General features: G+C 39.8%; 1 protein-coding gene across 1 annotated transcript in view; it reads left to right on the top strand.

The window, feature by feature from the left end:
- The first annotated feature begins 140 nt into the window (after window positions 1-140).
- The window catches only part of LOC122976064 (protein EFR3 homolog B-like), a 19,749-nt gene continuing 4,889 nt past the window's right edge, over window positions 141-15,000 (top strand). The window contains exons 1-18 of the mRNA XM_044344331.1: window positions 141-835; window positions 2,108-2,451; window positions 7,507-7,583; window positions 7,676-7,803; window positions 7,886-8,036; window positions 9,323-9,444; window positions 9,552-9,701; window positions 9,966-10,061; window positions 10,785-10,863; window positions 11,780-11,915; window positions 12,033-12,185; window positions 12,274-12,385; window positions 12,484-12,535; window positions 13,423-13,595; window positions 13,857-13,932; window positions 14,178-14,339; window positions 14,445-14,576; window positions 14,672-14,739. Of these exons, the coding sequence (XP_044200266.1) occupies window positions 2,160-2,451; window positions 7,507-7,583; window positions 7,676-7,803; window positions 7,886-8,036; window positions 9,323-9,444; window positions 9,552-9,701; window positions 9,966-10,061; window positions 10,785-10,863; window positions 11,780-11,915; window positions 12,033-12,185; window positions 12,274-12,385; window positions 12,484-12,535; window positions 13,423-13,595; window positions 13,857-13,932; window positions 14,178-14,339; window positions 14,445-14,576; window positions 14,672-14,739 (2,159 nt within the window). The 5' untranslated portion in view covers window positions 141-835; window positions 2,108-2,159. The remainder of the gene's footprint in view (window positions 836-2,107; window positions 2,452-7,506; window positions 7,584-7,675; window positions 7,804-7,885; window positions 8,037-9,322; window positions 9,445-9,551; window positions 9,702-9,965; window positions 10,062-10,784; window positions 10,864-11,779; window positions 11,916-12,032; window positions 12,186-12,273; window positions 12,386-12,483; window positions 12,536-13,422; window positions 13,596-13,856; window positions 13,933-14,177; window positions 14,340-14,444; window positions 14,577-14,671; window positions 14,740-15,000) is intronic.

Here is a 15,000-nt window from a genome sequence, read left to right as displayed (position 1 = left end):
TTATGAAGGGATCTTCTAATGGTCAGTATGAACAGGAGGAATGATTACAGCAAGAAAAACAGGCTTCACTGTTGTTTTAAGACAGACTTGAGCAATTGTAGTCCTAAAAGTGCTCAGAAAAGAGTAAAAAAAAAACGATAGAAAGCTCCTGAACAAGTAAGTAAGTGGGACCTTTGAGCTGAGATGCTGTTTCCTAAAGTGTCTCAACAGGAAACACATCACAGTGAGGAGGTAAAGACGTGACCAGCTGTCTGCAGGTAGGGATCAAATAAATACGGATATAAATACATTTATTGATTAACAAATATAAAAGGCTGCTGTGATGTGTTATTGTTGCAGTAAAGAGCATCAGACAGCAGAGGGAGCTTCTCCTGCACCGCAGCATCATACTGGGAAGAGCTTTTCCTCCTAGGATGGTTCAGGGAGGGGGGGGGGGGGGGCGCTTGTTTTCCTCTTGTGTGCAGCCTTTATGGACGGTGCTTGTTTTGAAGACAGTATTGACACCTTCACACTTCACACCTTTCACTCTTTAAACAGATCAATACTTCAATCTTTCATCGGTAGTCTGTTAAAGTGTCATGTGATGTGACCTCAGGGTGACAGTCTGAGGAGAAAAGTTTGGAGCGTGGCTGCAGCATGTGTGTGTGTGTGTGATGTCAGAGATAGCCCCGGCGTGCAGAGCTGTGTATCGATCACACACACACACACACATCGATTATTGATCGGAGAGCTGCCAGCCAGCAGAGGCTCAGCTGGAGTTACATAAGCAGCCGACTGCCGGTCTGTCTGTCTGTCACAGAAACAACTGCAAGAGAACAACGCTGGAGACGAGCAGGTCAGAGCTCTGAGTATCTACTCGAGTATTTCTACTTCTACTCTACTACATTTAAACCTCAGATATTACAGTTTTTACTTGTATTTGATGGTTGTAGCTCTGAGTGACTTAACAGCTCATAAAATGATTTGTTATAGATTTAACTGCCCAAAATATACAGAATGAGACATAGAGATGCTGTTTACACATGAATGCATCAGTAATAATCAACTAATATCATATACTGTATATAATGTTCTTTATATTAAGTATACTTTAAGTACATTTTGCTGAAAGTACTTCTGTGCTTTTACTGAAGTAGTATTTTGAATGCAGGACTTTTACTTGTAGTGAATTAAAATATCTAAATATGTAAATATGTAAGTGCTTTACAGGAAGAAGAGAAGGAAAAGAGGGAGGTAGAAACAGATGCTTTTTGATTTGTAGGAGTCTGTTCATCACTTTTAGTTTTCAGCTTGAACACTCTGATGATGTGAGGTCAGAGGTCAACACCTCCCTTAAACTGTGACTCATATGTGCAGAGCAGAGTAAAAGATTAAAATCAAACTTAAAAATAACAGAAAATCAATGTGGAGGTACTAAAACTGGGTGTTTAGTTTTTGTTTATAGTCTGGAGTCCAAATAGAGTCGATTTACTGAAGCAGGTGAAGGAGACGACGCTGCAGACGACGTGTGACGTCATAAAAGCATCGATGACTTTTTCCGTCTCTCCAGGCTGAAGGAAGCGTCTGATACAGCAGCTCAGCTGTAGGGACGACTGTCAGGCCAACACTTGGGTCCAAACTTGTGAAATACAAGAGGTCTGGGGGGATCTGGGAGGGTCTCAGAGGGTCTGGGGGAGTCTCAGGAGGTCTGAGGGGGTCTTTGGGGGTCTGGGAGGGTCTGTGGGGGTCTGAGGGGGTCTGAGACTCTTATATTGACAGTTTGGACCGGCTGAAAATCTCATGAAATTTTAAGAGATTCTTATTTTCTGTTTATCGACTCAGTAACGTTTATTTTTATGTAACTATTTAGATTTTTGATCATTTTTTAAAATAACACAATGAACATATATATTACAGTCAAGGTGTTTACAGTTAAGCTCCGCCTCCTGCGTGTTTAAAGCATTAAATAAAAATCTAATTGATAAAAGTTGTTTCTATAAGAACCTTTGTTCTCATGCGGAGCGGCGCAGCGCTGAGCTGAAGGGGTTAAGACTCAGAGGAATGTGGGGAAGCAGGAGGAGCTTTATATTTTCCACCTTCACTTCTTCTTCTTCTTCTCTCCATCCAGAACTTCATCGCCTCCTCCTCTTCCTCAGGACTCCTTCGACTTCGCCTCAGAGATGCCGGGGACTCTTCCCAGGTTTCCCAGCATGCCGCGGGGGGTGACCATGCCCACCTTGCTGAACGTGTCGATGCCCAGAGGTGTCAGCTCCCCCAGTTTACCCAGAGGTATCACCATGCCCAGTCTACCCAGTCTACCCAGTTTTCCCAGTTTACCCCGAGGCGTGACTATACCCAGCCTGCCCAGGGGGATGTCGCTGCCGAGGGCCGTCGCCATGCCGACCGTATCCCAGGCACCTCGGAGGCTGCTGCAGGACTGCTGCTCCGTGTTGGACCATCAGACACCCGGAGGTAACAGAAACCACTGATCCTGTTATACTAATAATAACAACAATAATCTTTATTTGTAGAACTTTTTAAGACTTTAAACGTGATTCACAGTCGAGTCACAAACTTTAGTGAACCAGCAGGTGAGACTGTGATGTGATTTGTCAGCAGAGGTTCAGTATTTCAGGTGGTTTTGGTTGAGTTTGTGTAGATTTGGAGCCTGTAATGGGGGAAATTGCTGATCACTCAATAAACACACAAAGAGAGCATTGTCAGGTTATGAAATAATGTAATCAAATAATACAATCAGAAGTATAATGCATCATAGTTCTGGAGACAAAGATACCACCTAGCTATCTTTTCTTTGTCTGAAAGGTTAACCAGTCCCTTAAATACTACTGGTGCAGAATTTAAGACATCTGTTTACTAACCTTACAGGTCAGCAACCCTCAGATAGAAACATAAGTCAAAAGTTCAGCTAACCTAGGAACAGACTTTCTTCACCACCATATATGACAGTACATAAGCACCAAGTAGCATCACAAAATAACATCACTACTATATTAAATTAAGGACAAACCACACTATCCTCTAAAGCTTATCAGTTTTACACATAAACATCTACATAACTACAGTTTATCTTATCACTGGCTCAGGTAAAGGTATAACAGAATAAACTGAACTGTTAAACACACAACTGCCTCATCTTACACAGCAAAGAACTAAGTTTAGAATAGACACAGCACACACAAACTAACACTAAACTGAACTTAAACACTGTCTGAAACATGTATGATATATTGAAGAAATACATCAAATGATAACCTGTTATTCAGTTTTCTTTTACGAGCCATAATTCTCTGAGACTTTCAGAGGAATAAGATTTAATCAAGTTCAACCGTGGGCCAGATGTTTTATTGGGGGGCCGACATTGTACAGGTGTTTTTGATATATGTTTGTTTGTATAACAGGTTTAGGGTTGTATCTGAGGGCACAGTGGCCTAAACAGTTCTGTTACTGACACAGATGTATTCTGGTCTATAGGAGACATTATATTATGTACCTGTATACGTGTAGAAGAGGTTACACTCTCATATTTATCAGGATGTCTCCTGTTTATATTGTTATCTACTGTGGATTTATGAAGAGTCATGCACTAAAAGATATGAATCTATAAATGGAAGAACTTTCATTAGGGGGCCGAATATTTTAATGGTAGGGCTGGATTTGGCCCACAGGCCGCTGTTTGCCTACCGTTGCTGTAATCATTCCTCCTGTTCATACTGACCATAATCTAATGAGGCTTCAGCAGCCTGACTCAGTCAAATCAAGTCTTTTTATTACTAAACTCCCTCTATGCCTCTACTGCAGCTCAACAGGGAAACACAGAGAGGGAATTTATACTAAAATGATTTAATTTGACTAAAGCTGCATTCAGACTGGAGACAGTTCTGCGTTAAAACACTGCACTGGTAGCGGTTTGGTGTTTAAGGTACCAGTGAGACAATGAAACACCAGCAGGAAGTACATCCAGATAAAACTGCATGAAATCTGTTATCTTTCAACACTCGGACAGATTTATAAAACTAAAACTATCTGACTGGACAGATTCCTCTAAAGGGAAGAGATGAAATATATGTTTTTTTTTTATAATAATGTGGCTTTTAAACGGTGTTTTATTGTATTAATATTATAGTTTAATGTCCTGCTGCTCGCTGTAAAGTAACAGTCCTGCAGGTCTCTGATATTTTTCTCTGTTTCTGCTGGAATGATGAATAAATCCAGAGCAGATTATAGAGCGCTGAGCTGCTGCACATGGCCTGGATCACACACACACACACACACACACACACACACACACACACACACACACACACACACACAGAAATCTCTCAGCATTAAGAGCTGTTGAGAATATTAATACTACTCCATTTTAAATCTGTTTTATTCTGTCTCAGCGTCAACAAACACACAAAAAAATTAACGTGAAAATCTCCAAAATACTTTCAGGAATTATAACAAAAAAATACAAGGTTTCTACCTGACAGCGATAACGGCGAATGAAAGTGGGCGGGGGCTTGTGTGTGTGTGTGTGTGTGAAGGATTAACTACAAACGTGTGTGTGTGTGATGTGATGTGACTCTGTGGATGTGAGCTGGAGGAGTCGTCTTCATGTACGGTGAGAAATATTCCCATTTATTCACTTTTTAAAATCATTTTTACTAATCTTAATGTCGTATCATCACTACCAAAAGTAGAATAATACAATTATTTTAAGTCAAAACTATAAAAACATAGTTATAAATAATTTATATTAACAACAAATATGGAAATAGTAAATTAAAAGTTTAAAAGCAGACACAAGTGTAGAGAAGAGTTAGAAGGAGTCTTCATCACTATGAAACTGAATTCCTCATTTAAAATACCGATACGTTACTTTTAAAGGTCATTTAAATAATTAATTAATGGATTGGAACATACTGAGGTAATTTAATGTGTTTTTGCAGTTTAAGGCGTTTTAAGTTTGGACAAACGCGACTAAAATGTTATTTCAGGGTTAAAAAAAAACAAAAAAGCAGAAGAGAAGTTAGTAAAAATTCTCATTTTAAAATCCAAATTTTGTTGACTGATGTCATTAAAGTTATGATTTTGTAAGTCAAAATAATGACAGAATAGGTTAATAATATAATAAAATATAATAATAATAATATAAGTTAAAATGTGAAATCAAAATGATTATTAAAATTATTAAAATATCTTAGTAAAGCAAAAAAGATAGAGACGAGTCAGAATTATGAGATACTAAAATAAAATTATTAGAAAGTCAAAATTGTAGGTTTTTAAGTCAAAATTACAATTTCCTAAATCAAAATTATGAGATACTGAGTCAAAATTTAACTTAATATGCTAACATGCTACAACGTAGTTTAACCTGCAGTGACTTTACAGTGTTTCTGCACTTTACAGGCAGCATATATTTGTTCTCTGTTGCTTTGATCTTTTTATTCTCTAGCTTTTTAACTCCAATGAACTCCAGCAACAGAGAAAGTTGTTGTTCTACTTCTTCAGCTTCAAAACTTGCTCAACTTCACAAACATCAAAACTGCATAAAATACTAACTAATGAGCTCTGGATGCTAGAAAAACATGTCACAGAACATTTAAATGTGTTTATAACTTTGCCTGCATTTTTGTTTTTTTTAATGGTGGGATCCAGTGAGAAATACCAAAATACTAAACATACAAAACCTTCTAAGTATTTATTAGTCTCTCACATATCTCAGAACTTGCAATGAGATTTTTTGTTTTTTGAAATATTAATCTAGTTTTAGATTTTGGCACTAATGATCCTCCATAGAAATGAGCTTATTTTAGCTTTAACGTCAGAAATAATTGACTTGCTTGTGAGAAAAGTTACCAGTGAAGAAACGTGTTGATACATTTTTTACTCGAGTTATTTTGACGACTTTTACTTCTCAATAAGTATTTGTTATTTAAAGTACCGACGGGTCTGCTGGTCAGCGTCTGTTCTGCTGATGTCACAGCGTGTTTTTCTACCAGACAGGATCGACATGATTCAAACACCGGTTGTGTTTGGTACCTTGCTCAGCAGCACTCCAACATGTCACATGTCTGCTGCAGGGATTGAACCTGCATCCCTGCAGACTCTTTAACCTATTAACAACCACCGGGTCACCAGTGACCCACTTTAGCCAGTTATAAGCAGCTTAGCATCACGCAGTAATGAGTAAAAGCAACTGGCACAATTTGGCTACTTGGAGATGTTTTGGAGAGGTTCAGGGACATCACAAACTAAAAACCTCCTAGCTCCCATGAGGTTAGGTCTAGAGGTCTGGAAGTTTATACAGGTGTTGTTGACAAGATGTAGAAGGTTTATGGTGATTTACACAGTTCTGGCATAAAGCATGTCCTAGTTATAGTTATTCAAATATGACTCATTATAAACAAGGACCAAAAACACTTTTTTTTTTAACTGATGTAGTTTTGGTTGTGTTTTAGCCACATGCTAAACAAGCACATTTCCAGAAACTAAAAGATGTTACATTTCAAACGAAGCCTCATACGAGCATTTTGGCCTTACAGTTCTTCTGTTGTAAGCTTTTCCATTTGGATTTGCCAAATAGACAAAAATTCCCCCCCTAAAAAAAGGGTGGATGTTAAGAGGTTAAGCTCTGCTAACTAAAAAAACAACAATATAAACACATTATGCAACAAGCCACAGGAGGATTAACGCTTAACACATAGTATTACTGCTGCTGCATTGCAGTGTGTGTGTGTGTGTGTGTGTGTGTGTGTGTGTGTGTGTGTGTGTGTGTGTGTGTGTGTGTGTGTGTGTTGGCAGTCGACCTGCAGTGGATCTCCTGTAATCTCCCAAAACCTGTTACACTGGACATACAGAGAGGGAAAAAATTAAAGAAAGATCTGGAATTGAAGAGAAAACGAGCGGCGCCTCCATGTGGCTGAAATGCTCATTACACACCAGAAAATTAAATTAAATGTGATTTTTGTCTTTATCTATATCTGTCTGTTAAATTCTTTTTTTTTTTACAAAAGGACACATATTCTGCACATTTTCAGCTCTATATTTATATTCTGGGGCTCTACTGGAATATCTTTGCATGATTTCCAGTTAAAAACTCTTTATTTATCTTCTACTGGTCCTTTATGCAGCCCCTCAGTTCAGCCTCTGTCTGAAACAGGCCGTTTTAGCTCCTGTCTCTTTAAGGCCCGCCCTCCTGATGAGCCCACTCTGTTCTGATTGGTCAGCTTTCAGGAAGCTTCCTCCTCTGGCTCCGGAGGCTACGTAAACAAACTATAGTAGCAGGATTTCACTTCTTTTTCTCCTTCTTTACTCCAAATGTCAACTTCTCAAATCCATCCGTACATGTTGGAGCTGAATCACATCTGATATATGAGAGTGGACGACACATGGAAACGAGAACGAGACACTTTTTTCCTTTTTTTGATACTCTAAAGGAGCTGATTTACTGTTGAAGTTGTGAATGAAACATTATTACTGAGCGACGTTGTGAAGTTAATGTTCTGTCTTTCTGTTCAGGTCTGTGCGGATGCTGCTGGGCGCTGCGTCCTCGCTACAAGCGACTGGTCGACAATATTTTCCCAGAAGACCCGGAGGTAAACACAGATCGTACGTTTCTAAGTTTGGGAGACAACAGTGGTGGATTGTGGCTTTAACGTGTGTGTTACGTGTGTGTGTGTGTGATCAGGACGGGCTGGTGAAAGCAAACATGGAGAAGCTGACGTTCTTCGCTCTGTCGGCTCCGGAGAAACTCGACCGCATCGCTGCGTACCTGTCAGAGCGCCTGACCAGAGAGCTGAACCGCCACCGCTACGGGTTAATACACACAAATACACAACAACACACAGATTTAACATCCATTTAACATGTGTATGATTGTTTTTCTTCCTCCTTTCAGGTATGTGTGTATAGCGATGGAGGCGTTGGAGCAGCTGCTGCTGGCCTGTCACTGTCAGAGCATCAACCTGCTGGTGGAGAGTTTCCTCAGCACGCTGCGTCTGCTGCTGGAGACCGACAAACCACACCTCCACATCCTCGCCACCAACTCTGTATGTACCACACAACACACTACACTGTAATACATAGCAGTGGTGGAAAGTAACTAAGTACATTTACTCATGTACTGTATTTAAGTACAGTTTAGAGGTACTTGTACTTTACTTGAGTATTTCCATGTGATGCTACTTTCTACATTTCAGAGGGAAATATTGTACTTTCTACTCCACTACATTTATTTGACAGCTTTAGTTACTTTTCAGATGAAGATTTGACACAATGGATAATATAACAAGCTTTTAAAATACAACACATTGTTAAAGATGAAACCAGTGGTTTCCAACCTTTTTGGCTTTTGACGTCTTACAAAAAGCAGTGTGTAGTCGGGGTCACATTTCACATGTCTATGAGTTGTTAACAGCTCCACCAAATAGTGATTTTTCCCTCTAAACTTCTCACATGCTTTCATTTCAATAAATGTTCAAATGATCCAATATTTCAGCAAAAATCAAAGATTAGAGAAAAAGTCCAAAAAACTGAAAACAGATTTGTGTATCAGAACTTTGTTTTTTCTTCTTTCCTCTCCCATTAATCATCTCACCACCCCTCAGATTTATCTGCTGACCCTTTGGAGGGGTCCGACCCCTAGGTTGGGAACCACTGGACTAAACTAGCTAACTGTATATAAAGTAGTGTAAACTAGCTCCACCTCCAGCAGCTACAACAGTAACATGCTGCTCTAACACTGATGCTTCACTATTAATAATCTAATGATGTCATATATAATAATATATCAGTCAGAGGGACCAAACCACTACTTTTACTGCAATACTTTAACTACATCAAGCTCATAATACTTATGTACTTTTACTGCAATACTTTAACTACATCAAGCTCATAATACTTATGTACTTTTACTTGTAATGGAGTATTTTTACATTGATGTATTGGATCTTTTACTTACATCATATTTGTACACCCAGATGTATTACCAATGAGCTGGTAGGACACGTATATCTACTGTATATATGTGTACATATGTATGTATAATCCTCCATCCTATAATCCTGATATTTGCACAGTAAACCGGGATTATCAGTGTGTGTAACAGCAGGTTTATCTCCGCTGGCAGAACAACTGTAAATCTCTTTCCTCTTCTTCTCTCCTTGTTTAATCCCTTTTCTACCTTTTCTTTCTTCATCTTTCTATGTTTCCACCCGCAGATATTGTACGTTATTCACTGTCCTATATTTGCTTTTCTTCTTATTAAGCTAATGTTAATTCACAGTTAATCGGTTGATTTTGTGTTATGTTAATGTTTGGGTTTTTTTTCGTCTAGTTTGTGAAGTTTGCAAACATCGAAGAGGACACGCCGTCGTATCACCGCAGCTACGACTTCTTCGTGTCTCGCTTCAGTGAGATGTGTCACTCTGACCACGAAGACCCCGACGTCCAAATCAAGTCAGTCTGCTAAAATAACAGCCTGCTACACATCTGCTCTGTCCGCCTTTCAAATTGAAAGTGTGCGAAATGCATGTGTGTGTGTGTGTGTGTGTGTGTGTGTTCAGGATCCGTGTGTCGGGGATCCGTGGTCTACAGGGCGTGGTCAGGAAGACGGTGGACGACGAGCTGCAGGTGAATATTTGGGAGCCGCGTCACATGGAGCAGATTGTCCCCGCCCTATTGGTCAACCTGCAGCAGCACACAGACGTCAACAGGTAAACACACACACACACACACACACACAAACACACACCAACAGGTAAACAAACACACACACACACACACACACACATACACACACACACACACACCAACAGGTTATGACCTCAATTTTCCTACAATTAATTAAGTGGGTTTTTTTGTGTGTTTGTGTGTGTTTGTGTGTGTGTGTGTGTTTGTGTGTGTGTGTTTGTGTGTGTGTGTGTGTGTGTGTGTGTGTGTGTGTGTGTGTGTGTGTGTGTGTGTGTGTGTGTGTGCAGTGAGTCTCCAGCAGAGCAGACGGAGGTGTGTTTCAGGGAGCTGTTGGGTCGAGCTGCTTATGGACACATTAACAACGCCATCAAACCTGTGCTGATGTAAGACACACACACACACACACTATGGTAGTAGCAGTAGCAGTAGCAGTAGCAGTAGTAGTATTAGTAGCAGTAGTAGTAGCAGCAGTAGTAGTAGTAGTAGCAGTAGTAGTAGTAGTAATAGTAATAGTGGTAGTAGTAGTAGTAGTAGTAGTAATAGTGGTAGTAGTAGCAGTAGTAGTAGCAGTAGTAGCAGTAGCAGTAGTGGTAGTAGTAGTAGCAGGAGTAGCAGTAGTAGCAGTAGTAGTAGTAGTATTAGTAGCAGTAGTGGTAGTAGTAGTAGTATTAGTAGCAGTAGTAGTAGTAGTAGTATTAGTAGCAGTAGTGGTAGTAGTAGTAGTAGTAGTAGTAGTAGTAGCAGTAGCAGCAGTAGTAGCAGTAGTAGTAGTAGTAGCAGTAGTAGTAGTAGTAGTAGTAGTAGTAGTAGTAGTAGTAGTAGCAGCAGTAGTAGTAGTAGTAGTAGTAGTAATAGTGGTAGTAGTAGTAGTAGTAGTAGTAGTAGTAGTGGTAGTATCAGTGTCAGTAATAGCAGTGGCAGAGCTAACTGTAGTTGCTGGAGCTGTAGTAACAGTAACACTGATCATAGCTGCAGTGGTACTAGAAGAAGCAATAGTATTACAAGTAGCATGAGCATTAGGTGGTAATGGTAGTACAATAGTACACAGTAGTATACAGTAGTACACAGTAGTACACAGTAGTACGGTACCCTCTGTGTGTTTTCAGGCACCTGGACAGTCACAGTCTTTGGGAAGGACGAAGCTTTGCTGTTCAGTGTTTTCAGATCATCATGTACTCAATCCAGGTTAGTACTAACACTGATACTATGCATTACCACCAAGTACTACACTGTACTACTAATACTACACCACTACCTGGTACTTCATCCAGGTGAGTTTTAAACTTATATAACCCAAAACAATAGTTTTTACAACTTTCTTAACTGTATTAACTTAACTGTACTATAACCTAACTATACTTCACTACTTTTATTTACTTAACTGTAAATAATTTTTACTTAATTGTACTATAACTTAACTTAAATGTGCTTAACTTTACTTTTTTGTTATATTTACTTAACTGTAATAAAGTGTACTTATCTGCGATGAATTGTACTGTAACTTAATTTACATGCTTTTAACTGTACTTGACTTAATTTTACTTAACTCTACCTTACTTAACCAATCTGTACTTAGTACTTAGTATTCTCTAACTTCACTTAAGTTAAAATTATTTAAAGGTGCTTGACTGCACTTTACCTAATTTTAACTTAATAAACTTAACTATCTGTCTAACCTGAGTTGTACTATAACTTTACTTAAATGTGCTTAACTGTACTTTTCTTCATTTAACTATAATACTAATGTACTTTACTGTACTGTAATAAAGTGCTCTTAATTCTACTTACCTGTACATAATATACTTACATAATATCTGAACTGAACTGTACTATAACTTAAATTTGCTCAATGAGCTGTACTTTACTGAACCTTTCTGCACTTATCTGAACTTAAGTGTACTCTAACTTTACGTATGTTGAGTGTATTTAAAGGTGCTTGACTGTACTTAATTCTACTTAATTTTAACTGACCTGAACTTAACTCTACTACTAGAGTACGGTCTTGACCTGCTCTATGTGAAAAGTGCCTTGAGATGACTTCTGTTGTGATATGGCGCTATATAAATAAAGATTGATTGATTGATTGATTGATTATCTTCAGTCCCAACACTCCCACCTGGTGATCCAGCAGCTGTTGGGTCACCTAGACGCCAACAGCAGGAGTCCAGCTTCAGTCAGAGCCGGGATCGTAGAGGTCCTGTCTGAGGCTGCTGTTATAGAAGCTACTGGATCTGTAGGTCAGTCAGTTGATGCTGTACTTGTCTATTTACGACCTACTGTGTACATTTATTTACATATACAGTCGTTACTGTTACTACTGGTACTACCATGTGGTATTTAAATGATCTTTGTAGGTCCCACAGTGCTGGAAGTGTTCAACACGTTACTGCGACAGCTCAGGCAGAGCGTCGACTACCAGCTGACTGGTTACTATGACAACGCTGGAAAACACAGAACGACCTCGACTCATGAGAAAACGCTCCAGGACGCCGTCATTAAAACTATCGGTGAGGCCCGGAGCGTCTTTTGTTCTTGTTCTTTGGTAGTTTAGAGTTTGTCAGCGTCACTTAATTTGAATCTGTGTTTTCTGTCCAGGGTCCTTCGCCAACACGCTCCCTGTCTACCAGAGGTCAGAGGTCATGCTGTTCATCATGGGGAAGATTCCTGTTCCTGGTATCTACCCCGCCCTGGGGTCACCCAACGCCGGGTACCACTCACACAAGTTCAACCGATTTTACGTTTTAAATATTCAGAAACTGAAAATAAATTTGTTTAAATGTCCTTTTATGTCTTTCTGTGTTTCAGGTTTGAAGGCAGCAGAATGATCCAGGTGATGTTATTAAAGTCTCTCCTCCAGGTGAGTTCAGTTTTTCAAATTTCAGATTAGGGAAGTATCCCACCCTCCCCATCTCCATACCTACCAAAGTACCTCTTACCCCCTACTTAACTATGTACTGAACTAGCTGCCATCCAAACTACCAGCCAACCCACCAAACTACCCACTTAACTTCCTACCAAACAACTGACCAACCAAAATACCTACCGAACTGCCTTTCTTCCTACCTATTGATTATCTAACTATGTACTGAAGTAGCTACCGAACCAAACTCCCTATCCGCCTACCCACTGAAGTACCTAACTCTGTAACGTCCTGGCTTCCTTTTGAGATACCAATTTACCAAACTACCCATTAAATATATCTACTAAACTACTTGTTAACTGATCTAACTACCTACCAAACTATCTACCTATTGAACCACTCGCCCAACTGTCAACTTACCTTCCTACAGACCTACCAAACTACCCACTCAGTGAAAAATCTACCACACTACCTACTGGACTGTTTACTGAATTACCTACCTATTGAACTATCCAAAAACCTAACCACCAAATAACTAACTACCTAAATAAAATGTGTCCTCAGCCTCTAAAACAGACAACAATACTCTGTTCTTTGACTGTATAGTATAATGATTACTGAAAATATTGACTCGGTTGTTCTTAACTGTACAACTACTGGCCAGACTTGATTAATATACTGTAGATACTCCTGATCCCCATTGACCTTATAACGTTTTCTCTGCCACCACCATCAGAACAAACTTGACATTTGTAACAATTAACATTTTGATTTGTGTTATTTATTTCATGGTTTTAGACAGCCCCCTTTCTACAGTTATTTCCATGTTGAAGTTAGACCTTTTATGTCTGTGTGAGAGACTTGTGTCATCTCCGTCCGTCCAGGTATCTGAGCGTTATGAAAGCAGTAACCTGTTGACGGCGCTGCCCTCGTCCTTCTTGGAGCCTCTGCTCTCCTTCACTCTGATGGAGGATCCAGAGATCCGTCTGCTGGTTCTCTCCATCCTCACCTCGCTCATCGACCGACGCCACAACGCCACCAGGCTCAGCGCCGTCAGGTCACACCTCCACAGACATAATACTGACATCAGAGAGTATTGATCCCTGTGGGAAAACTGGGGAATAAACATGTGAAGTCACAGATTTCTGATTAAATGAATTGGCACCACCTTGTGGTAGAAAGATGTTACTGCAGACTCAGTTTGTAATAAATCATTTTGATATATTTCCTTTCAAATGACCAAAGCAGGAAGATTTTCACCTTTTAAACGATGAGAATTGGTTCTATTGTAAGTTATTGATTGTCTTTGTGTCCACAGTGTTGTGTTTGATGTCTCACTGTTGGAGCTGAAGGAGGACAGATGCTCCAGACAGGACAGCTTGTTCATGAGGAAGGTGAGAGAAAAATAACAACAAGTCTTTAATGTAATCATTAACTACATACTGTACGCCACATTTTAAATGTTGTTACTGATCATGAGGTCAGATAAAAAGCTGTGGTGGAAGTATAGTAACAAAAAGAGGGACTTTGGCACTAAAAAGACTGTAACGTTGAAAGATATCTACTTGATTTGACTCATTTGGACGCTGAAGGGACCCGTCCTTTAATGCCGATCATTTAAATATTTGCGTGTGTGCAGCACGCTCAGCGTCTCTACAGACACGTCTACCTGGCCTGTAAGGAGGAGAGCAGTGGGCGGAGCCACTACCAGGCCCTCTTCACCCTATTGGCCATCCTCAGTGTGGAACTGGCCAATGAGGAGGTGGTGGTGGACCTGATTCGACTAGTCCTCGCTCTGCAGGTGGGCAGAGCTTCTGTAGCAATAATAATAATAATAACAATGATGATGATGTTATGTTGCTCCTTTCTCTCTCTCTGACTGATCGTTCTGTGATTGGCTGCTCAGGAGCTGGCGTTGTCCAATCACGAGTGTCTGTCTGTGGTGAATCGCTGTGGCATTCACGCCATCTGTGCCGCCTTCCTCAACCTGCTGTCCCAACTCGGCCCGCCTCCACCGCTCCACCTGCACGTCACCCAGGTGAGACACTGTGTGTGTGTGTGTGTGTGTGTGTGTGTGTGTGTGTGTGTGTGAACATCACGTATAGATTATTTATTCCGTGTGTGTGTCTGCAGGTGATAGAGAGTCGACAGGTGGACGCTCCTCACCTGCTGCCTGAAGACGTCTTCAGTGAGACATCGAGGTACAGAAACATAACAATAAGAAGAAATAAGAACAGATCAGAAAGAAACAGGTTTGATTTGTACACAACGGCGTCCACATATTATAAAAACACACTTTTACTTACATACAGTCAAGTACACATAAACTTAAAGTAAAGAAACAGGAGCTCTGAACAGAATTATATATATATATGTAAAGAAAGTCAAAGTAAAAAGTAAAAGTAATGATAATATGTGCATGACTTTGGACATATTTTCTTATATTTGACACTGACGGAGTG

The sequence above is a fragment of the Thunnus albacares genome, chromosome 24, assembly GCF_914725855.1.
Source record: "Thunnus albacares chromosome 24, fThuAlb1.1, whole genome shotgun sequence".
NCBI classification, from domain to species: Eukaryota; Metazoa; Chordata; class Actinopteri; order Scombriformes; family Scombridae; genus Thunnus; species Thunnus albacares.
Note: the sequence above shows the minus strand (reverse complement) of the source record. Positions and strands in the feature narration are given on the sequence as shown.